General features: G+C 35.6%; 2 protein-coding genes across 2 annotated transcripts; both read left to right on the top strand.

Moving 5' to 3' along the window:
• Positions 1-8,629: 8,629 nt before the first annotated feature.
• Positions 8,630-9,580, top strand: LOC308350056 (olfactory receptor 52A1-like; the record flags this gene model as incomplete). Its single annotated transcript, XM_080815056.1, has 1 exon — positions 8,630-9,580. One exon carries the CDS (start codon positions 8,630-8,632, stop codon positions 9,578-9,580), a length of 951 nt encoding a protein of 316 aa, XP_080671182.1.
• An 8,216-nt stretch (positions 9,581-17,796) lies between these two features.
• On the top strand, positions 17,797-18,741 carry LOC308350081 (olfactory receptor 52A1-like; the record flags this gene model as incomplete). Its single annotated transcript, XM_080815083.1, has 1 exon — positions 17,797-18,741. The coding sequence occupies one exon, from the start codon at positions 17,797-17,799 to the stop codon at positions 18,739-18,741; it is 945 nt and encodes a 314-aa protein (XP_080671209.1).
• Positions 18,742-23,754: the final 5,013 nt, after the last annotated feature.

The following is a 23,754-nucleotide window of genomic DNA, read 5'->3' as shown; positions in this document are numbered from 1 at the left end:
TGAAAACCCGGGTCAAACTTGTGATGGGTTCCGCACTCAGCAAAGAGTATGCTTGAGATTCTCTCTCTCTCTCTGATCACACACTCTCTCTCTTTTTCTCTCAAAATTAAATAAATCTTAAAAAAAATGAAAGAAAATAGTCTGGAGGTTGCAGTAAATTAAAAATAGAACTACCTTTTGATCCAACGCTCCTGGGTATATGTCCAAAGGAACCAAAAGAATATCTCAAAGAGATATCTGTTCTGCCATGTTTATTGTAGCCTTATTTACAATAGCCAAGATATGGAACCAATCTTGTCAGTGGATGATTGGATAAAGAATATGTACAATGGAATATTATACATCCATAAAAAGTAATCCTGCCATTTGCAACATGAATGAATTTGGAGAGCATTATATTAAATGAAGCCAAACAGAGAAATGCTGTATATTGCATGGTATCACGTATATGTAGAATCTTTAAAAAAAAAAAAGTTCATGGAAACAAAGAATAGATGGTAGATATTAGGCCTAGGGGAAGGGGAAAACGGTAGATATATGTCAGTGGGTACACACTTTCAGTTATAAGATAAATAAGTTCTGAGGATCTAATGTACAGCATGTAGCTGTTAATAATACGATATTTATACTTGAAATTTGCTATGAGTAGAACTTAAGCAGTCTTATCACACATACACTTAACTATGTGAGGTGATGGATGTGTTAATTATCTTGATCTTAGTAATCATTCCATACTGTATATGTATATAAAATCATCACATTGTACACTTTAAAAATATACAATTATATTTTCCAATTATTCATTAATATTGTTAGGAAAAAAGTAAATAAAATATAATGCAATTAAAAATATGACTATATTTGCTGTTATCATTCAAAGGCTATCTCTTCTATAAAGAATAAGCTTGAAACTCATCATTATATGTACACATGCATGCGCGCACACACACACACACACACACACTATAATTTCAACTCCAACACCAGTCTCTTCTGAATGCATCTCCCACAATATTCCATCCAATTTTTGAATTTAGATGTAATAACATCTAAATGTGTATATATCTCTACAAATTTTTACATGTCTCACTTCTTTCACTAATTCTATTCTTCTGCTTAAATTCTTCATTACATTTTTCACTTAATTGGATCCAAATTATACTTTGTGACTCAATTTATGTATGTATGTAGATAGGTATTTAAAGATTTATTTATTTATTTGTTTGTTTGTCAGATGCTTAACTGACTGAGCTCCCCAGGCATCCCTTGAGACTCAATTTAAAAGAAATCTAAGAAAAAATAAAGCTTGTCTTTGATAAAAATCAGGAAATAATTTTCTGAAGGGAAAGAACGTAATTGGAGAATGACTGGAATGAGACATGAGCAAACTTTCTGGGCTAGTAGAAGTTTTCAATATCTTATTTTATATGGTGGTTACACAACAGTGCACACACCAAATATCATCAAACTGAATGATCAAGATCCATTACCCTTTTTATGGGTTTTTAGGTACTGCCAATATGCAAAAGCTGCTACAAAAATCATAATACACATTTTCTTGTGGACTTGGGTATTTGTTTCTCTCTCTGTCTCTCTTTTTTAAAGATTTTATTTATTTATTTGAAGGGGGAGAGCATGAGAGAGAGAGAGAGCATGAGCAGGGAGGAGATGAGCAGAGGGAGAGGAAGAAACAGACTCCCTGCTGAGCAGGGAGCCCCATACAAGATTCAGCCCCAGGACCCTGGGATCATGACGTGAGAAGAAGGCGGACTCTTAACCGAATGAGCCACCCAGGTGCTCAGTATTCATTTCTCTTGAGTAAATACCAAATAGTGGAAATCCTGGGCCAAGAAGAAGGTGTGTTTCTTTGCAGGTAAACTTTCAATAGAAATTAAAAAAAAAAAGATTAAGATGATCCATATTAATGTGATGTATGAAAAAGAATAAATGAATATAAACTATTATCTGACAAACAGTCAAAAAATACAATGGACAAAATATCTTCAATATTTCTGGGTAAAAGAGAGAGTGTATTCTTTTTATAATAATTTAGCATTTGCACATGTATATAGAAGGAATGACAGAGGTTATGAAGGAGTGGACGATTGATGAGACTTGATTCCATGGAAACTGAGCTAGACTAACTAAATAGATACAACAACCCATAGACAGATTGCTGTGGAAACTGAGAGGAAAAAGGAAAAGAATGAAGATGACAACTGACTCTGCCTGAAAGTATTTTCTTCTCAGTCAAATACATTTTTGCACATATACTGAGGCTGGATGAATGATTCTGAAGCTGGACAATTGCTCACAGCTTAACAACACTGAAAGTAACAGACGAAAAAAAATATCTACATGGGAATCATGCTCACATTTTGGTCATTATGATTTACAGTTCTGTTATCTGGGAGTCTGCTAGAGGAAAGCAGTTCGCCAGCCTCGTATTACAACCAGTGAATTATTGGCTTTCTATGGCAAATGAGTGAACTACTGAAAATCTTGAAGTTAGAAGGACAGACTACATTTATAATATTCCCACACCGTGGTGCCTGGGTGGCTCAGTCAGTGAAGCATCTGCCTTCGACTCTGGTTGTGGTCCCGGGGTCCTGGGATTGGGACCTGTCTTGGCTCTCTGCTTGGTGGTGAGCCTGCTTCTCCCTCTTCCTCTGCTCCTCCCCGTGCTTGTGCTTTCTCTTTCTCTCCTTCTCTGTTGAACAAATGAAATCTTAAAAAAATATATATATATATATAAAATATAAAATATAATTTTATATTTAATTATAAATACTTATAAATTATATATAATTTCATATAAAATAAATATTTATATAAAATATATATTTATATAAATAAATATATGTATATATTCCCCAGACTGCTGGAAGGAAAAACATATTATGGCTAATATTCTATGCAATTTATTATCTGGGGATTTTGAGTAGCTCTCTAATGCCACTGGATAAGCATCATCATTGCAATTAATCTCAACTGCTATCAAGAGATAGAGGTGATAATAGTAACTTATCTAATATGTCAGTTAATGGAAGAAACTTGGAAAATTTTATTCCTGAAAAAATATATTCAATTTTCATTCAAATCTGAAAGTTACTATAAAATTTTGGGAAACAGGTGACTGACATTCACTAAAGTAGTAATAGTAACGGTGGTGGCATAACTGTATTTGTAAGCACAATGAAATTGTATTACAGAATCCCTCATGAACTCAGAATCAATTTGGTCTAAATGTGATCCAAGACCAGATATTATCCAGTTCTCATTCCTGGGAGACTCCTTTCTCTAGAAACCAGAGCACCTCCTGGCCAACCGGGATGGCCAACTGGGATGAGAATAATCATACTCTAGGGAGATCAGAAGGATAATGATGCTCTGTGATCAACCCAGGCATTCAAGAATATCTTGCCACTCTTCATTCATATGTAACGGAAATTTTGATGGAAACAAACTGATGCAACCATCCCATTTACATTCCAGGCCAACCTTTGGCTCATTCCGGGTAAGTTTTTGTCCCTACAAATTGGGAACTGGTAGCTGATAAGGGGTTGTAATGGCAGTTTCTTTTAGTAAACATTGACAGAATAGGGGTTTTAAATCTTGTTTTTTTTTTTTTTTTTTTCCTCTGTCGACATTGTCTCTGTGTTTAAAATATTTTATTAGAAAAAGATGAGGGGCTACATTAATGTAATTTAGAGTTGAAAGATTTTCATAGGTAATCAAGTTACAGTTTGTATTTCTGAATCCCAAGAAACCAAAGGTCATTCATTCCCAAGCTTTCTGGGTTCTGATTAACTAGCTCCTTATTAATTCTAGTGTTTCCTGGTTTATTGAAAATGAAAAAGGATTATTTTGAAGTAACCTGCAATATAGTAGGTATTTGAAAAATGTAAAAAGTAGAGGAAAGATAGGAGAAACATATGCATTAAAAATATTTAGGGGTGCCTGTGTGGCTCAGTGGGTTAAAGCCTCTGCCTTCAGCTCACATCATGATCCCAGGGTCCTGGGATAGAGCCCCGCATCGGGCTCTCTCCTCGGCGGGGAGCCTGCTTCCCTTTCTCTCTCTCTGCTTGCCTCTCTGCCTACTTGTGATCTCTCGCTGTCAAATAAATAAATAAAATCTTAAAAAAAAATTTTAATATCTGATTCCAGCAACTCAGACTTCCCTAAGGCAAAGGACAAAGGACACCGCAATCTCCTTTTTACTTTCTTTCTTCCTGGAGATCACATATTATCACCTTTTCTTCTTCTTCCTCTATGTAGGTAGGAATGAGACAACTCCTTATAGGATGTAAGTTACATTACTTTCTAACAGTTAAGAGTGATCAAGCTTATGCCCTTTTGTCTTTCATAGAAATTGGATTTAATGAAATCTAGATGCATTCATTTTTCCTGGTTTTGTTCTATGTACTCAAATCATATGACTTTTTTTAATTGCAGAAAAAGTCTGTAAACTAGTTAGGATATCATTTTATTATTTCACTTGTGACCATTTGATGACTACTTGAAGGAATGGCCAATATTATATAGGAGATGATGGAGGAAAGCTCTTAGGCTCTAGAAATTTCCTCTTTCAATGGAGTTTTCATTTCTTTTTTTTTTTTCTTTTTTTAAGATTTTTATTTATTTATTTGTCAGAGAGAGAGTGAGCACAAACATGGGTAACAGCAGGCAGAGGGAGAAGCAGGCTAGCTGGCTTAGCAGGGAGCCCGATGCAGGACTTTATCCTAGGACCCTGGGATCATGACCTGAGCTGAAGACAGATGATTCACTGACTGAGCCACCCAGGCGTCCCTGCAGTTTTCATTTCTATCATGAAAAAATTTTCACTTCTCTGTGTTTTGTTTTATCTCTTTTTAATATTCTATAGCCTGTTTCTGTCTTGACAAAAACACTAGGCTTTTAACAACCTACCATATTTTGTGTATTTGAATTGTTCCAGACACTCATCTCTTCTGTATATTAACTCATTTAACATTGAGCCAAATGAGGACAGTATTCGTAATTTATAGATGAGTAAACTGTGAGTAGTAGGTATGGCTCTTTCAGCAAGAGTCCATAGATGATGAGGGATCCAAAATTAGTGTACAGGTCATCTTTCTGATTTCCAGCCCTTGATTTTAACTAGTTGCTGAATACTGGGTGAAAGGAAAACATACACATTATTTTTCTCTCTACATTCACTCCAGCACTTCTCACACTAGATGTGCCTGTATGTGGTGGTTGTGGTAGGGGGCTCCACATAAGCAATTCTCCAATTTTTCTGCAGACACCAACTGTGTGTCCTATATATTTAATTCAATTCTGACGCTATCTTCCTGAAATTGGCTTTGGATTTCTCAGGTTAAGGGCTCAGTCCTGTAAGACCATCCCCGTCTGAGAGGCTAACCTTAGGTTATCCAAAAGTAGTGGATTCCTTAACTACCCAGAACTTATGTTGAGTTTGGCTACAAAATCAGGGGTTCCCACAGCCTCCTTCCAGAGTTCAATAATTTGTTAGAATGAATGGCTACAGAACTCAGGAAAATGGTTTACTTACTTCCAGCCAGATGTAAGAGTTGCATAGAGTACAATATGGGAAGGGGTATGGAGCTTGCCTAACTTCTGCAGGTGTACCACACTCTCATCAACTCTACCTGTTTAGTAAACCAGAAGGTCTCAGACCCTGTATTTTAGTGACTTTCCTGGAAGTTTCAAAACATAAGTGAGGTTGATTAAATCATTGGTCATAAGTGATTAAGTCAATCTCCAGCCCCTCTCTTCTTGCAGAAGTTGGGGATAGGATTGAAAGTCCCAACACAGGAGTCACAAGTTTCATTCCCTTGACAACCAGCCCCATTCTGTAGTTAATATAGGGGCTTTCCAAAAATCTCCTCATGAACATAAACGCCGGTGTGGTTAAAAGGTGTGGGGAATAACAAAAGATACTCCTTTTGCCTTTATTGCTCTGGAGCTATTTCAGGAACTGAGGACAAAGGACCAACTCTTACAAGAAAAGATGTTCCCATTGCTCTTATCACTTAGAAAATGCCAAGAATTTTAGGAGCCCAGTGCCAGGAAAGGGGTTGAAGACCAACTGTGTATTTCTATTTATAAATCATTACATCACACTAGGCAAGTAATATGATAATATGATAAATAATAAGTAATATGATAATGTCATTATTATCAAGTAGGTAGAGTTAAGTATAATATTTATATTTGCCTTCTATCAACTACTGAATGATTTTTTAAAGTTTTATTTAAATTCCAGTTTAATAGTTAACATACAGGGTAATGCTAGTTTCAGGTCTATAATATAGTTATTCAACATTTCCATATATCATCTCGTGCTAATCATAAGTGCACTCCTTGGGGCGCCTGGGTGGCTCAGTAGGTTAAGCCTCTGCCTTCGGCTCAGGTCATGATCCCAGGGTCCTGGGATCGAGCCCCGCATCGGGCTCTCTGCTCAGCAGTGAGCCTGCTTCCCTTCCTCTCTCTCTCTGCCTGCCTCTCTGCCTACTTGTGATCTCTGTCTGTCAAATAAATAATAAATAAAATCTTTAAAAAAAAAAATAAGTGCACTCCTTAATCCCCATCACCTATTTAACCCATTTCCCCACTCATCTCCCCTCTGGTAACCATCAGTTTGTTCTCTGTAGTTGAGAGAACTTGGTTTGTCTCTCTTTTCCCCTATGATCATTCGTTTTATTTCTTAAGTTCCACATGAGTGAAATCATGGTATTTTTTTCCGATTTATTTCGCTCCGCATAATACCCTCTAGTTCCATCACGTCATCGCAGATGGCAAAATTTCATCCCTTTGAATGGCTAATATTCCATTGTATATGTATACCACCTGTTCTTTATCCATTCTGAATGATTTTTAAGGAAATACTGATACATCTAATTTATAAGATCTCTTTCTCTCTCAGTTTCTGTCATTTCTGGCAACTTGTACACATAGGTATTAGCAATAGTGTTCACACATTTCATTATTTCCACCACCACACACCCCTAGATACCACATATAAATATCAAAGCAATTATTTTCACAACAATGTTTATGGCTTTAATCCATGTTTATGACTATTGTGACTATAGCCCACTCAATAGTATCATTACAGAATCACTGGCAAAGAAATCACAGTGTCCTTCTATCATTTTTTTTCTTTCAAATAAGAATTATTGCACCAAAACACTCCTTTTTATACCCCCACACAAGTATTCCATGTGACCATGAAACAGCTACTTATCCAATATTTTTTCAAGAAATTGGCATTCAGAGGAAAACAGAAGTAGAGACTTCTACTACTTCATAAAGGATTTTTTTCCAGCATGTACAAATGTTCAGACCTGAGAAGATCTCTTTGTGGGAGCAACTAGGATCAGTGTTTAGGCATGGAAAGATTGGAAAAAATGTGAAATCGTTAAAATATTAGAGAGTGATTAATGAAACTGAGACCAAAGGGAGAAAAAAAGATTTTGTCAAGTTGATTTGAATTCCCCAAGAAGAATTCCCCAAGAAGGACTGTAGAACTAGGGAGATATTAAGAGCTGGGCATTGTACTCAAAGGAGCTCACAGTATAGTGTAAAGTTATTAAAAAGCAAAAGTAGGGAGTTTACCATGCAAAACAGGATATGCAAGCTTATCCAGAGCTCAAGGAGTCTAGTGATCTGCTGATCTTTAACCACTGGGAGCAAAAACATAATTCTGGTAACTTAGCTTCAGAGTAGGACCAAACTAACCAGATTATGCTTTTTTTATACACTATCCTACATTCTTCTTGAATTTGGTAACTCGACATTCTTTTTTTCTCCTTCTTTCTCTTTTTCTTCTCTGTCTTAAGCCCCCCTAAAAATAGTCTATTTCATACTCCTTATTCCACAAATCTATCCTAAATAAGTGACCATGAATTATTTAGAGAATTAATTTCAGCTGGCTGTATATGAAAGATGACCACCACCTTCAGTGCACCTTAGTGCACTGAAAAACAGTAGATTGTTCAATATTTTGATCAAGGAATGAGTTAATATAAGGAAGACAAACCATTCTAACAAACCTCTTTGAGAACCAATGCCAGCACCTCTGAGATAAATAACTCCCACCCCAGCACCAGGAGTAATGTGGTTAATATTGAAAACTCACAAAGGATTATAAACTAATGCATACACAGTGACAGAAACAAGATTTCTTCTAGGACATTAGGACCAGGAGAATTTCAAACTGCAATGAAATTGGGTTGTCATCTAAGTAAAGAAGGAACACCTAATGGTGGTTTTTCAAGCAACCTAGGCTAGAACTCAAGAAAGATGACAAAAATCAGTGTTCTCAGTTCCATGGTTTCCATTTCCACAAAGGCTAAGGCAGGGATCTCAAAATTTTCTCATTTTTTACCTCTGGTTAAGATCTGCAGGATTGTTTGCTTCTGCCATTCCAACATGTATTACAGAATTTCACCAGAACACTCTGGCCAAACTGCCATCCAAAGAAAAGAACTTACTTGTTCAATGTTCAGTATGGTTGAATGATAATAGCTGAATGATAGTGAGGGATAAAGCCTTTTCACTTCTCATCCGAATTTTCTTCTGCAGGTGTCAGAATCTGCACCGAGAAGACGGAATACCAGTCTCTATGGCATCCATCAATACTTCATATATGAACCCCAGAACCGTAATCTTGATTGGAATTCCTGGACTAGAACACGTGCAGTTTTGGATTGGGTTTCCTTTCTTTGTTGTGTGCCTCGTGGCTCTTTTAGGAAATATCACTTTACTAATCATCATTCCTACAGAACGCAGCCTGCATCAGCCTATGTACATCTTCCTGGCAGTGCTGGCAGCTACTGATGTAGGACTCTGTGCAGCCATTGCTCCCAAGATGTTGGCCATCTTCTGGTTCGGGTCTTGCTCCATGGCCTTTGACACCTGCCTAGCTCAGCTGTTCTTCATTCATGCCTTACAGTGCATGGAGTCTGGCATTCTGTTGGCGATGGCTTTTGACCGCTACATTGCCATCTGTGATCCACTAAGACACACATCCATCCTTACCCCTTCCATCTTGGGTCACATGATGGTAATAGTGGCAATCCGAGCTACAGTGCTGGTTGGTCTGTTACCCATTCTAATCAAAAGATTGCATGTTTTTCATTCCACTGTAATTGCCCACTCTTACTGTGAGCACATGGCTGTGGTCAAGATAGCTGCAGAAGATGTCCGAGTCAATAAAGCATGTGGTCTTTTTGTGGGTTTTACCATACTGGGCTTTGACATGATTTTTATCCTCATTTCCTATATCCTTATTTTCCAGGCTGTTTTTCGTCTACAACAAAAGGAGGCACGGCTCAAGGCATTTAATACATGTACAGCTCATATTTTTGTTTTTCTTGAGTTTTATATTCTTGCCTTTTTCTCCTTCTTCAGCCATCGTTTTGGACATGTTGCTCCCCCTACCCACATTCTTCTGTCTACCATCTACCTCCTTGTACCACCTGCACTCAACCCTATTGTCTATGGTGTAAAAAACAAGGTAATCCGTAAACGTGTGGCACAGATTTTTCTTCTGAATCATATATCCCACCAGTGATCTATCAAATGCTTGTGGTCATGTAGAAAACGCTTTCATTTCTTAGAGATGAAGAAACTTTGGACTCTGTGTGTTCATTGTTGGGAACTCACATACTCTATCTTAAAGCTTTTATTTTCACAGTCAGGTTGACATAAAAGGTATCGAGATTAACAATGATACTTGTTTTCTATCTGCAATGCATTTGACTTTGAATCTTTATCATTTCCTTCATTTTACTTTCTTTGTGTTTAACTTGCACTTCTTTTTACTTCTTCATAGGGAAGCTCTGATTATTGGTTTTCAAACCTTCCCTTTTGGAATGTATGCATTTTGAAGTATGGATTTATTTTTAACTGTTGCTTTTTTGTATGCCACACATTTTGGTATTTTGTGTTCTCATTTATTCAATTAAAAATAAGACTAATAGTCATTGTGTTTCTGTATTACCTATGAAATACTGAGATAAAATCATACATATATGGGCAATTGATTTTTGAAGAAGATGCCTGAGCAATGTAATGGGATTTAGAAATTCTTCCTGAAATGGAAAGCTGGAACAACTAAATAATTGTGTGAGAAAATGGACTTTGACTTTGACGACTACCTCATATCCCATAGCAAAATTAATTTAAGGTGAATCTTATACCTAAAGTTTAAAGAAAAAACAATAAATCTCAAGTCTGTAAACCAGACCTCATTAGAGAAGGAACAGCCTTGGATCACTGAAAAGTGACTGTGACACTGCTCCAGTGGAACTTGCCAGAAATCCACCTTCTAGGATACCCAAAAGAGCTGTTAGTGGGTTTCTAAGAAACTGCTAGCCACTGGGTGCTGCCTGCTTTATTTACTGTAGCATTCGGGCCTTGGAAAAGTTGCAAGAGCTGAAGGAGCCCACTGTATATGAGAGATGGCCGGCAAACTTCATTGAGTCTGTGGACTGACCAAATAGAACCAGGGAGCAAAACCTTCTCTTCTTGCAATGGCTTACCTGTGCCCTCCCACTGACAAAGTTCAGCATTGCTCCAGCTCAGAAAGAAAAAGTACTCAGAGGGCCAAGGTACATTTTCACCAAGAAGGCAAAAAGTGAACTTGGAGCTGAGAGGCAATCAGTCTTTAACCAGCACAACCTGCATGGCAAACAATAAAGTTGTTGTACTGGGAACACAATATGGAAGCAGGGGCAGTCTGCCATTTCTCTTCAGTGAGTGTTAGTGCTCGCAGCCGTTCTCTCCTATAGAGCTGACAATCAAATATTCTCTTCGACATCCACTAAAGAAAGGAACGATACCAAAGGACAGGATGAGCAAATGGAAATTCATCTTATTCTGATACTGTTGTCAGCAATAGGGTAAGAATGCTCAGACCAAGTGTAAATACTCAGCTCTCCTGAAATCAAAGCTGAAGGTATTTTAAGAGCTGGGGTACAAGGGGCTATAGGCCAACTATGTTTTCTAATTAGCTCTCCACTATGAAAATGAAACACGTGGGCTGATGTGAGTGATACTTCTATTTTGCTCATGACTGGATATTTATTTTTCTTAATGAAAATTGCATATAGAACTTTTAAAAAATTCTTTTTCTGCATGTATCCATATGAATTCTTTTTTTCCTGGTTCAATGTCTTAGTATCGGGTTCCTATTAAAATATCTTGCCACCTTATTTACTAACTACCTGCTACAAACCATTCATTTGCAGTCACAATGTAGCAGATTGTATTACCAGTTCCTAATAATTACTAAACTTTCCTAATAATGTCATCCATATCAGTCTTCTCCATACATGAGCATTATTGTTCCATATTAGCCACATCAGTATCCATCATATGACTTCCATTTGTCAAGGAGATGTAAATGGAGAGACTTAATCACTTGTGAACTAATGATTTAAAATTCATCATTCACTTTCATAGTGTCTCTTTCTCCACTGACACAACGATAGAAGTGGTTCACAAAGGGACTCCATCTTCAGCCTAAGCCCGAGATCAAAACTGCAAAATGGACATAAAAGTGAGAACTATGCCTTTATTGTTGTGAGTTCTTGAGATTTAGGGAATTTATATTATTAGAACATTATTTAGTCTGTGTTGATTGATACAGATTATAAATGGTTCCCTGTTTCAGCATTTTCCATTTAGGCCAATTACTAAAGGAATAGGCAGGCACCTTACTTAACTACAGTTCAGGACCTTAACACTCCTTTACTAGAAAACCAACCTAGATTCCCAGATTTCTCTCCCCCCCCACCTCTCTCTCTCTCTCTCTCTCTCTCTCTCTGTTTCTTTACCGTTTTTTGTTCGTTTTGTTTTTGTTTTTGTTTTTTAGTTTTAGTGAGAGCCTAGTCTTAAAATTGCTACAGGACACATATCCTCTGTACCACTCTTATCTCTAAGAAATTATGTTTTGTAAGTGAATCCCCCTTTGCTTATTCCTTTCTAGCTACCCAAGCCTCCTTACAGCAGCTCAAACATGCATAACATGTTCTATCTCTATGTCTTTGCATTTTCTATTTTTCTTGATTGTGACACCACCGTCCCCCAATATCCATGAGGCGCATGCTTACTCTACACTGCAACACACTATTGCCACCCACCTGCTCTCTAATCCCTGTGTATATTCTTATATACGCATGTGTATACACACAAACACATTCAGAAAGAGAGAGACTGACAGGAATTGTTCCTAGAGTTTTAACCCCCCTCCCTAGGGGAACCTAACATACATTTTTAAAATTAATCCACAAACAAAGGAATGATGAAAGAATTGAAAAGTGAAGCATTTGGCAATGTTGGCATAAAATAACATAGTAAATAATTTCAAAGTTAGGTGTTAGTCATGTAACAAATTATGAATAAATTAATTCCACAGAGACAAGGAAGTACTTGCTTAGGTTGTGAATTATAAACATGGGTATCCTCAAGAAAGTGAGGTAGAATATTTAATAGAGAGAAAGGAAACAATATAATGGTGTGATGAAAACAAGAGCAACTGGGTAATGAAAGCTTTGCTTTGGGGAAAAAGACTGAGAGATAGTTCTCTGGAGTTCTTTTAGTTTCCAAAAGCTTATTTTTTTTAAATAAGACTTGAACATGCTTGTGTGTTTAAAGAAGGATCAAATAGAAAGGCAATACTGGAAGATATAGAAGAAAAGGCAGTTGATGGGTAACCCCCGACTTTGAAGTCATTTATAAAGAGAAAATGAAAAAAAAATTAAAGAAGAAAAAGATATTGTGGGGACAAAATAAAGATCGTATTTGCAGAAGAGATTTTAAAAGATGAGTAGAAAGGAAAAGAAATGCAATACACTTTAAAGCCAAGTTTGTGGAGAAACTGATTGACCACAGGTCTGGTAGGGGGAAAAAATGAAAAACTAAGGAAGCAAAAGATAAGGAAATATTTCATCCATCCCTTTTACTTACAGTGAATATTGAGCATGTAGAACTAATATCTTTTTTCTGATCATAGAATAAACAACTGAGACAACCTGGTGGTTGGAGTTAGGGAGTTGGCTCATTCCTAGTCGAACACCTAAAATAATTTTTTTTTTACACTTTTCCAGCTTTCTTGAGGTATAATCTGCAAATAAAGTTGTAAGTACAATATGATGAACAACATGATGAGTTGTTATATGTATACCTTGTGAAGGGATTTTGCCCATCAAATTAATGCATACCTATCAACTCATATTTTTACCTTGTTATTGTTACTGAGAACATTGAAATTCTACTCTCAGCAAATTTCATTTACATGATACAGTGTTACATCAACTTATGTGTAATAAACACCACATTGTCAAACATGCAGACTCATGGAAGGAAGACGATTCTTATCTTGACAAGTTAAGACACTTCACATAGGAATTTTATTTCCTGCTTTTAAGAAAAAGAGTGAAGATCTCTCCCTGACAGCAACAGCACACTTCATTGCAGCCAACGAGAAACCATCACAACCTCGGACTCTTGTTCTCCTCCATGAACTTTTGTTCAAAACCACTGTCCCCCAATTTCTCCTAAAAATTAATAATACCTGACCTTTCCTTTGCCTCTTAAAACTTGTCAATGGTTTGCCATAGTTTGCTTGTCCTCACTTACAACTCCTCTGCTATTCCTGAATAAACTCATTTTGCTAGTAAAATAACTGGCTATTTTATGTTTAAGTTGACAGAGTAAAGAAGAGGAAATTAAGTTTACCAACATGATTTTGCACTGTATGAGTTTCAGCTGTAGTAACATTGAATTTATAAAGATAAGCATCTTCTGTTCCCTTAAGCCACAAGTCTAGCCACAGGCCAGAAAGTAAACTAAATTGCTCTCTTCCCTCTTCAGTTTCCAAATTTTCGATTTCTTAGACTTTTTAAAAGATTTTGTTTATTTATTTGAGAGAGAGCATGCGTGGGGTGGTGGGGAGGGACAGAGGGACAAGCAGACTCCCCACTGAGTGCAGAGCCACACATGGGGCTGGTTCCTAGGACCCCGAGATCATGACCTCTGTCAAAGGCAAACACCCAACCAACTGAGCCACCCAGGCGCACCCCATTTCTAAGATTTTTTTTACCCCTCACATTCCTAATGATCTCAGATTGACCGTGATCTGAACGTGACCCATAACTTGAGATTTCCTGGTTCTCATTCTTTGAAAATAACTTCTTATGCAGTAACAGTGCTTTCTAGTTTTGTGTTCAGGCAAGTGATACCTTTCTGCTTCAAAACAGAGCTGAGTTTCAGACATGTCGTGAACTCTTTAGGGACAGGTCTGAAAATTGCCCTGGGATTGCCTCAGATTCAAAGGCCAAAAAAAGCAACAGCTAAAGACAGATGATAAAAGACACTTAGCAAATCCAAATCCTGGCAAAGAAAAAACAAAAAAACAAAAACCAAAAAACCTGTTACATCCATTGGTTTTATATTCTAGCTGGCTTTCTGTTTCTCTGGGTGAGTTACTCCTCCATGAATTGGAACCTGGGTGTAGCTCAGTGTTTCTAACTGTAGCAAATGTTAAGAAGTAATGGAAAGAACAGTGAATTAGATGATCTCAATCTTGCATCTCTCAGTAACATACTTTGCTTTGGCATGTCATGTTATTTTCTCTGACCCAAGTGTGTTTATCAATAATATGAGGCATGGACTAGATTCATGTCATTTAGAGATGGAAGTGATGCAAAGGTTATCTAGTAGCATGTTCTTAATCACATGTGATTTTTTTGAACTGACATCCCAGTTAATTAGTGGCAGGGCAAGAAAAATAAGGTTTTCAGGTTCCTCTTCTAATTTGACTACAAAGTAGTTTTAATATTGCTTGTTTTCTCAAAAATAAGAAGGCAGTCTCTGTTTTGGAAAGGAGTGTCTGTCTGTCTGTGTGTGTGTGTGTTTCCAGTTTGAGCAGGAGAGCTTGTAAGAAATGGAGAGGAGGTCAAAGATGGGAGCATCTTATTTACTGCTTGTATCAGTTTTGCTATCTGGGTTTGTTACCCTGTAACTTCAGCTCATACCTCATCCCCTGAAATATGGTCTTCTCTTTATCTGTGGTATCAAAATCTTGTATTTTTGTCTCTTCTTCCTTATACTTTATCTTGCCTCATTTTAAGATGTCTTCCCATTCCTCTCTCCTTTTTTACTCAGGAACCAGGAATGAACATACAAAAAATTACATATATATATAATATTATATATAAAACATTATATATAATGTGTATTATAGCATATAAATTTCATTTTTATTATTTATTTTTATTATATTTATGTTTCTTTATATATTTTGTATCTTTATATTCTACTTAAACATTCGATACATTTGAACATCATATGTTTATATAAAATGTACAGTATATACAAATGTTTAATAAATATATTTGTAAATTACAAGTTTATTAACATGAATATAAAACTTAATAACATATTTTATTGATTTAATTTATTAATTATATAAATTATATATAATTATAAATAAATTTTATATAAGTATAAAATTTATTACTATAAATCTGTTTTATATAATATACCTTTATATTATCTATATATACATACAATTTTATATTAAATTTGTATTGTTTATATATGCATACAATTTATGTAATACATTTGTATTATTCACATGTACATACAATTTACATATTACATTTACATTTAATGTATTTATATTATATATGTATAGTATTTGTATTATCTATATTATTATTTAGTATATATTTGTATACAAATATATTGGTATTTACATATTTATAATACATATTTGTTTTTATAATGTATGTATTATATACTTATATATATCTTTGTATTATATTATATATAATATAATTATATGTGTCTATACTATATTTACATATAATATATTTGTATCTATAATAATATATATTTTTATTTATTTATAAATATACATTATAAATATATAAACAATACAAATATATGTTTGTGTTACAATACAACGTAACACAAATATATATTACATATATATGTATTACAATAGAATATGAATACATATTACTATAAATATATAAATACCTATAAAACTAATATATTTTTACACATAATATATATGCTATACTATATGGAATTTTACCCTTACATTGTCAGGCATATCTAAACATATCTAGGATGTATTGCCTTCTATAGTTCCTTTAGATTTTGCCTTTATCTACTCATGTCACCTTGACAAGATATATTCATGTTTATCCCAATGAATTCTAGGGAGTCCACAACTTGCTCACCTAAACTCATTTATTTGGGCATCATAGGGAATTACTTTTCACAAAAATTCCAATTTTAATATATATCTCTTTATTGCCTTGGTCATAGTCAATGGATATATATATAGCTACAGAAGTTCGTACAACGATCTCCTACTCTCAATGAAGTAGTAAAGCATTTTAGATTTTACTGCATTAGGGACTTCCTCTAGTTATACCCACACATATATCCTACTGACTAGGAACCACTATTTTTTCCTATAATTTACAACAGTAATCCTTCTAGTTTCTCTTCAAGGAAAAATACATAAAATCCCATTCAGTATTCCCTATTCAATGATTCGACTATGACAAAATCATAAGGAAAACAGAATGAAACTTTGGGATGATTTTAAGCTTGTAGAATGGTTAATGAAAAAGTAAAAATGAGTACATAAAGTTATCTTAAGGTTTACTGAACAAATTTCTAAAGAAAGAGAACAGGCAAATTTTAAAAATTTCAGAAGTTTGGTGTGAGTGTGAAATGGGACAATGTAATCAAAAGTAGCAAATTATTTTCTTGGTCAACTAACACCAGTAAAATGAATGAAAGTACCAGGTTTAGGTTGAGCTCCATTATGGACAGTAGAGTAGCTCACAACTAATCCTGACTTTTTGCATCTGAAACACATTAATATCAAAATATTTAAGCTACACTCATTTTCCAATAGATCTGTTTTTATATGTTACCATCTTATCCTAATTTGTGGTACTTCTTTATTCCATTGACTTCCTATTTATCTTCCCAACTTTCTGTCTCCTCTAAGATCCAAGAGGACTTACATCAGCATCTACCCTATTCTGCTTACACATCTACTCTGAAAGCTAACCGTCCAGAATTATCCCAATGAGTCAAATATGCTCTGCTTCTACTGATAAAATACAGCTCCTTCACATCACTTCCAAGAACTGGATAATGGGTCTGCCCACAGTCAACTCAAATAACATTTGCTGAAAGAACAAAATCTCCTCACTCCCTGACCTGAGAGTCAATTTCTAAGATTTGTATGGAGGTATTTTACTCCCTAAACCAGAGAAAATGAGAGGACTGGGGAAGGCTGCTACTTTCCAGAGATTCTAAACTTTTAACACAATGGACAGGGCTATGGGATTGAGAATCTATTCCACAACTTCAAGTGCTACAAAGGGATTTCACCTAATCTGAAATGTGCCTGGAGTTTGGAGAGGGATATAGACAAAAAAGTTAATGTTGTCATCTGTAGCAGCTTCTGAGGACATTTCAGAACCTAACAATATCAATGCTATTAGAATCATAAATTTCATTTCTACAACTTCCTCATGCACAAATACCCACATTGGCTTTGGGAAAAGATATTGAAGAATCCTAACACCGCCTTAACTTGATTCCCAAAGATTCAAAGTCATAAAACCACATTTCTATCCATGTTTTTCATGTTATAGAAGAAATTATAAGAATTCCCTTGTTCTTTTTCATTCATGATTTTTCTCTGAATAAGTCTCAGAATCAATGGTGAGAAAAGGATTTATTGACCTGATGGGATCTACAAACATGTCATATCTGAACCCACAAACAGTGATCCTCATTGGGATACCTGGACTAGAACATGTGCAGTTTTGGATTGGATTTCCCTTCCTTGGAGTGTGCCTTCTGGCTCTGCTGGGGAACATCTTCTTATTAATCATCATCCCTTCAGACCACCGTCTTCACCAACCCATGTACATCTTCCTAGCAGTTTTGGCAGCCACTGACCTAGGTCTCTGTGTAGCCATTGCTCCTAAGATGTTGGCCATCTTCTGGTTTGGATCCTATTCCATGGCTTTCAATGCTTGCCTCACTCAGCTCTTCTTCATCCATGCCTTGCAGGGCATGGAATCTGGTATCCTATTGGCCATGGCCTTTGACCGCTACATTGCCATCTGTAATCCTTTGAGGCACACATCCATCCTTACACCTCTCTTTCTATTTCGAATGGTATTGATGGTAGCCATCCGGGCAACGGTGCTTGTTGGAATTTTACCCATTCTACTTAAACGCTTGCAACTTTTCCAGTCTGTGGTTATTGTTCATTCCTACTGTGAACATATGGCAGTCGTCAAACTGGCTGCAGAAGATGTTCATCTTAATAGATCATATGGGCTCTTTGTGGCCTTTGCAATTCTAGGTTTTGATATGATCTTTGTCTTTGTCTCCTACATTCTGATTTTTCAGGCTGTTTTTCATCTTCCCCAGAAGGAGGCAAGACTCAAAGCATTCAATACATGTACTGCCCATATTGCTGTATTCCTGGAGTTTTATATCCTTGCCTTTTTTTCCTTCTTCAGCCACCGTTTTGGACATGTATCACCCTACGTTCATATCCTCTTGTCTACCATCTATCTGCTTGTGCCCCCCGCCCTTAACCCCATTATCTATGGTGTGAAGACCAAAGAGATCCACATGCGTGTTGCTCAGATTTGTATTCTGAAACCTGGCACTTGAACAGTGATCCAAAAATATTATGACATATTTATCCATTTAAGATGCAAAGTCCTTGTACTATGTCTATGTTGGTGAAAAGTTATCTGATAAAGATCTCCTTTTAAAGGATTTATATTCCTTAAACAAAACAATTCTGAATGTGAGACAAACTTGAGTGGAAAAAAAATATATGTTTATAAGTTCCTATCATCTCCCCATCTCTCTCTCCCTTTCTTCTTTTATCTTCTCTTATTGCCTTCCTTCCATCATTCTTCCTTGTTTTTTCATCCTTCCTTTTTCACAATCTATTGTATCTTTCTGCAAAACCAAGAGGCAGTTTAATCTTTGATGTGTAACAGTGACAAAGACATATTCCATGATTTCAAAAGCTCACAGCATAGTGATGATATAAAAATACTGAGAAAATATAATTTAATATTATTTAGGCCATGGTAAGAAAATAGAAAAGATTTATTTTCACATGTGAGAAGCAACTAATTTAGATTTTAAAAGAAATCAGAGAAGACCTTATACAAGAAGTCATGGCAAATGTGAAGTTTGAATAATGCATTTTACTTCAGATGGTGAAATGTTATTAACCAAGATTTCAAGTTTTTAAAGCACTAACTATCATTATAATTCATGTAGATATGGAGAAGTATATGCAAGTTTGTGTAACTCTAACCTGCTTGAGTGCATGATTTGGGAACAAGCCAGACTCATCTGTGCTTTCATCAGTGATCAAAACACATAAATAATTCTGAAGTAGGGAATAATGTATTAATATAACAGTATTTTATAATGGTTTTATTTAATTGCACAAATATAGTCCTTTTGTTGGGTAAATGAAAAATTCAACTTTTCAGAATTGCCACTGACTAGCTAGCATTGCTTGTGATAGCCTTAGAAAGTGTTCATCTTCTGTATTGTGTGGCAATTCATTATGAACTTACTTTTTTTTTTTTTTCCCCTAAAAGGCCATTAGGAGATATTCTGGGAAGTTTTGAGACACAATCCACCAATTTGAGCAAGCTTTTTGATTAGGAACATAACAGCTTCTTTTCTTCCATCTTTCTTATCCTTACTGCTCAGAAGGTCTTACAAGCTAGTGAAGAAAATCCAAAGACTTTAAGTTTAGTCATATCTCCTTTAGTTCCCTTTTCATATCAGACCTTCTTGTCCAGTGTCTCTGTGGCTTGAGAGCACATATCCCACCATCACGATAACCACATGAACACCAATAATTTTAACTGAACTCATTTCTCTGTTTACCACAGTGGTTTATCTCTGTCCTCTTGATGGTCAAGCTAATGACTTATACTATTACTTACAGTAGGAAGAGAAGATTAAAGTTTATCCTCTCATGGTCTCAATCTATAAACAGGTGAATATGATGTAGGAGTGTCTATCAAGTGTTCCCCCAGAAGCATACCGAAGCAATAATTTTAGGGTATATGGTATATTTGGGAATTGATTCAAGAATAAATTTTGTAAGGGACTGAGCAAGTAAAACAGTGAAGTGAAGAAAGTCGGTAATGTGTGTGTGAGTGAGCAGGTTACTGCTATGAATTACCAGAGCTTTTTCCTGTTGGATGTGTTGGAAAAAGGTAAAGATCACACTTGAAACTGTCCCACTGAGGGGCTCAAAACAGCATATTTATCTAGCAATCTCCATCACTTATTAGATGGTAATTCTCCATCTCTTATTAGAAGGTAATCACCTTTCCAACACTTCTTGCATGTACCAGTCACAGTCAGAGCATGCTCCCCAGGTCGGAGGAAGGGCTCAAACAAAGAGTCATAGGAATCCACTGGAATGAACAGACTATCTACAGGCAATTTATGGAGCAGGATGAGGGTATATGGGCAGTCTTTTTAAGTGTAGCTAAAAAAATGTTTTGTTGGGTAAGCATGCAAAAAATAAATAAACCACAGAAGACATATTCTAAGTTCCTTCATGATTTCACAGAGGTAGACAGGATATGTGACACTGCTGGACGCTTCATAGACTGTTCTCCAGACAGATAAATCACCATGAAATATACTTGTAGAAGAATTAACACATTGGTGTAAGGCACCAGGCAGTCTGACATTTATGGCAAGAGTTCTAAATTGAAGTATCAACTATTTAGAAGAGTAACTGGAAACACCAGCTTTCCAATACATGGAGAATTTCCCCACTATCTGATCTAATGGGATATTGAATTTGGTTAATACTGCCTTTTCTACTGGGAGGGACAGGGCATCCTTAGTTTTCCAGGAAGACAACATAGTGCTCATTGGATTATTTTTATATTTATTTACTTATTTAGGATAATCTTGCCTGTCCTCACCAGATATACTGAGGCATATTGGATTAAATTCTTATCCTAAAGTAATTTTTATAATATGATTCTACATATTTTGTGGGACTAGGATTCCATTTGGAGCCTTTTAAAAGAAAGATATACAAAAGATAGGCCAAAATAGTGGTATTTCCAAATAAGATAAAGTAAATGTCTTCAGATAAAAGTATGGATTATAGTAACAAAGGAAACTTTAAATCCTCATGCCACTATCTGATCGAGATCAAAAACAGGTACGAGAGCTATTCATCTATTTATTCACTTATTAATTCATTCCTTTTGTTTTAACTCAGTATATATATCATGCACATAGTATGAAAGGCAGTCCCTGTTTTCAAGAAATTCTGTCATGGAAAACACACAAAGATTAAAAGCATAGATATTGTGATCAATCAGACAGATCTAGGCTTGACTTTTGATTCAACTGTCTATTAGCTATGTGTTATAAAAAAAAACAACTAAAATATTTAAATTGAGTGTAAGTTACCTCATATTTATAATTGAGATAATGACAATTGCCTAAAAGGACTGTTGCGTGAACATTATAATTTAAAATGTGTTTTAAGCATAGCATACAATAATAGGGTGCTTAAAAGATAGTCATTATCATTATTAAAATTGTTAACAATAATAATGAGGACAGACATTAAAAATCCAGTATAAAATACAATGGAGTAATTGCTTGGATAGCTACCTGAAATAAGAAAAATTAGACAGAGTAGGGAAACACTGGTTGTGTATTTTTTGTTGCTTCTATTGCAAAATGTTAATATTTTAAAGAAAATCTTACTATAGTAAGATTTATATTCTCTTTCTAGTCCTCTTGACATACAGCTTCTTGTTCTGAATTAAAATAAGAATGTCAATTTTTTAAGAATACCTGTTTTTAAAAGAAATGCAAATTTATTTATTTATTTATCTATTTACTTGTTTATTATTTTCTAAGGGAACAATTAACAAAACTAAAAGGAAGCCCATAAAGTAGGAGAAGATATTTGCGAACAACATGTCTGATAAAGGGTAGTGTCCAAAAGTTTATAAAGAACTCACCAAACTCAACACCCTAAAAATAAATAATCCAATTAAGAAATGGGCAGAAGACATGAATAGATAGTTTTCCAAAGACATCCAGGTGGCTAACAGACACATGAAAAGATGCTTAACATCACTCATCATCAGCAAAATACAAATCAAAACCATAATGAGATACAGAATGGCTAAAATTAGCAACACAAGAAACAGCACATGTTGGCAAGGGTGCAGAGAAAGGGGAACCCTCTTGCACTGTTGGTGGGAATACAGACTGCAGTAACCGCTCTGGAGAATAGATTGGAGGTCCTGCAAAAAAGTTAAAAATAGAATTATTCTACAATCCAGCAATTTTACTACTAGGTATTTACTCAAACGATATAAAAATACAGAGTCAAAGGGGTTCATGCACCCTGATGTTTATAGCAGCATTATGAACAATAACCAAACCATAGAGAGAACTCAAATGTCTACTGACTGATGAATGGATAAAGAACAGGTGGTATAGGGGCGCCTGGGTGGCTCAGTGGGTTGAGCTTCTGCCTTCAGCTCGGGTCATGGTCTCAGGGTCCTGGGATCGAGCCCCACATTGGGCTCTCTGCTCAGCAGGGAGCCTGCTCCCCCACCCCCCGCCGCCTGCCTCTCTGCCTACTTGTGATCTCTCTCTCTCTGTCTCTGTCAAATAAATAAATAAATAACTTAAAAAAAAAAAAAAGAACAGGTGGTATATATACATATAGATAAACACACACACACAATGGGACATTATTCAGCTATCAAGAAGAATGAAATCCTGCCATTTGCGATGACATGGATGGAGTTAGAATGTATTATGCTAAGTGAAATAAGTCATTCAGAAAAAAACAGCATATGATCTCACATGTGGAATTTAAGAAAGAAAACAGATGAACATATGGGAAGGGGAAAAGAAAAAAAGGAGAGAAGGAAACAAGCTATAAGTGACTCTTATTGATAGAGAATAAAATGAGAGTTGACGGATGGAGGTGGGTGGGGGATGGGCTAGATGGGTGATGGGTATTTTAGATGGCACTTGTGATGAGCAGTGGACATTGTATATAAATGATGAATTACTGAATTCTAATCTAGAAACCAATATTGCACTGTATGTTAATTAGGAAAATTTTAAATAAAAGAAAATAAAATAATAAAGAAATTAAACAATTAAAAATAGAAAAAAGGTAACAAATTTTAAAAATCATAAAATATTTGATACATGGACACTTTATTACTTCTTTTTTTTTACATTTATTTATTTATTTAAGAGAAAGAGAATGAGAGAGCATAAGTCAGGGGCAGAAGGAGAGGGAGAAGCGGACTCCCCGCAGGGAGCCCAATGGAGGGCTCAATCCCAGGACCCTGGGATCATGACCTGAGCTGAAGGCAAATGCTTAACTGACTGAACCACTCAAGCTCCCCTACTTTATTACATGTAATTGAAAATAATTTTAGGGAAAACCTGAAGTTAATTTCTATAAAAATTCCAACTGATATCCATGCCTTTATGTTCACATACCAATGTCCAAGTGAGATCAGTTAGAGAGAAAATTCCTTTGTGTATTCTACTCAAGCACCACCTTCAAAACCAGAGCAGAATTAATTTAATTCTACATTGTATTTATTTATTTTCTAGCTTTGTGGA

The sequence above is a fragment of the Martes martes genome, assembly GCF_963455335.1.
Source record: "Martes martes genome assembly, chromosome: 10".
NCBI classification, from domain to species: domain Eukaryota; kingdom Metazoa; phylum Chordata; class Mammalia; order Carnivora; family Mustelidae; genus Martes; species Martes martes.
Note: the sequence above shows the minus strand (reverse complement) of the source record. Positions and strands in the feature narration are given on the sequence as shown.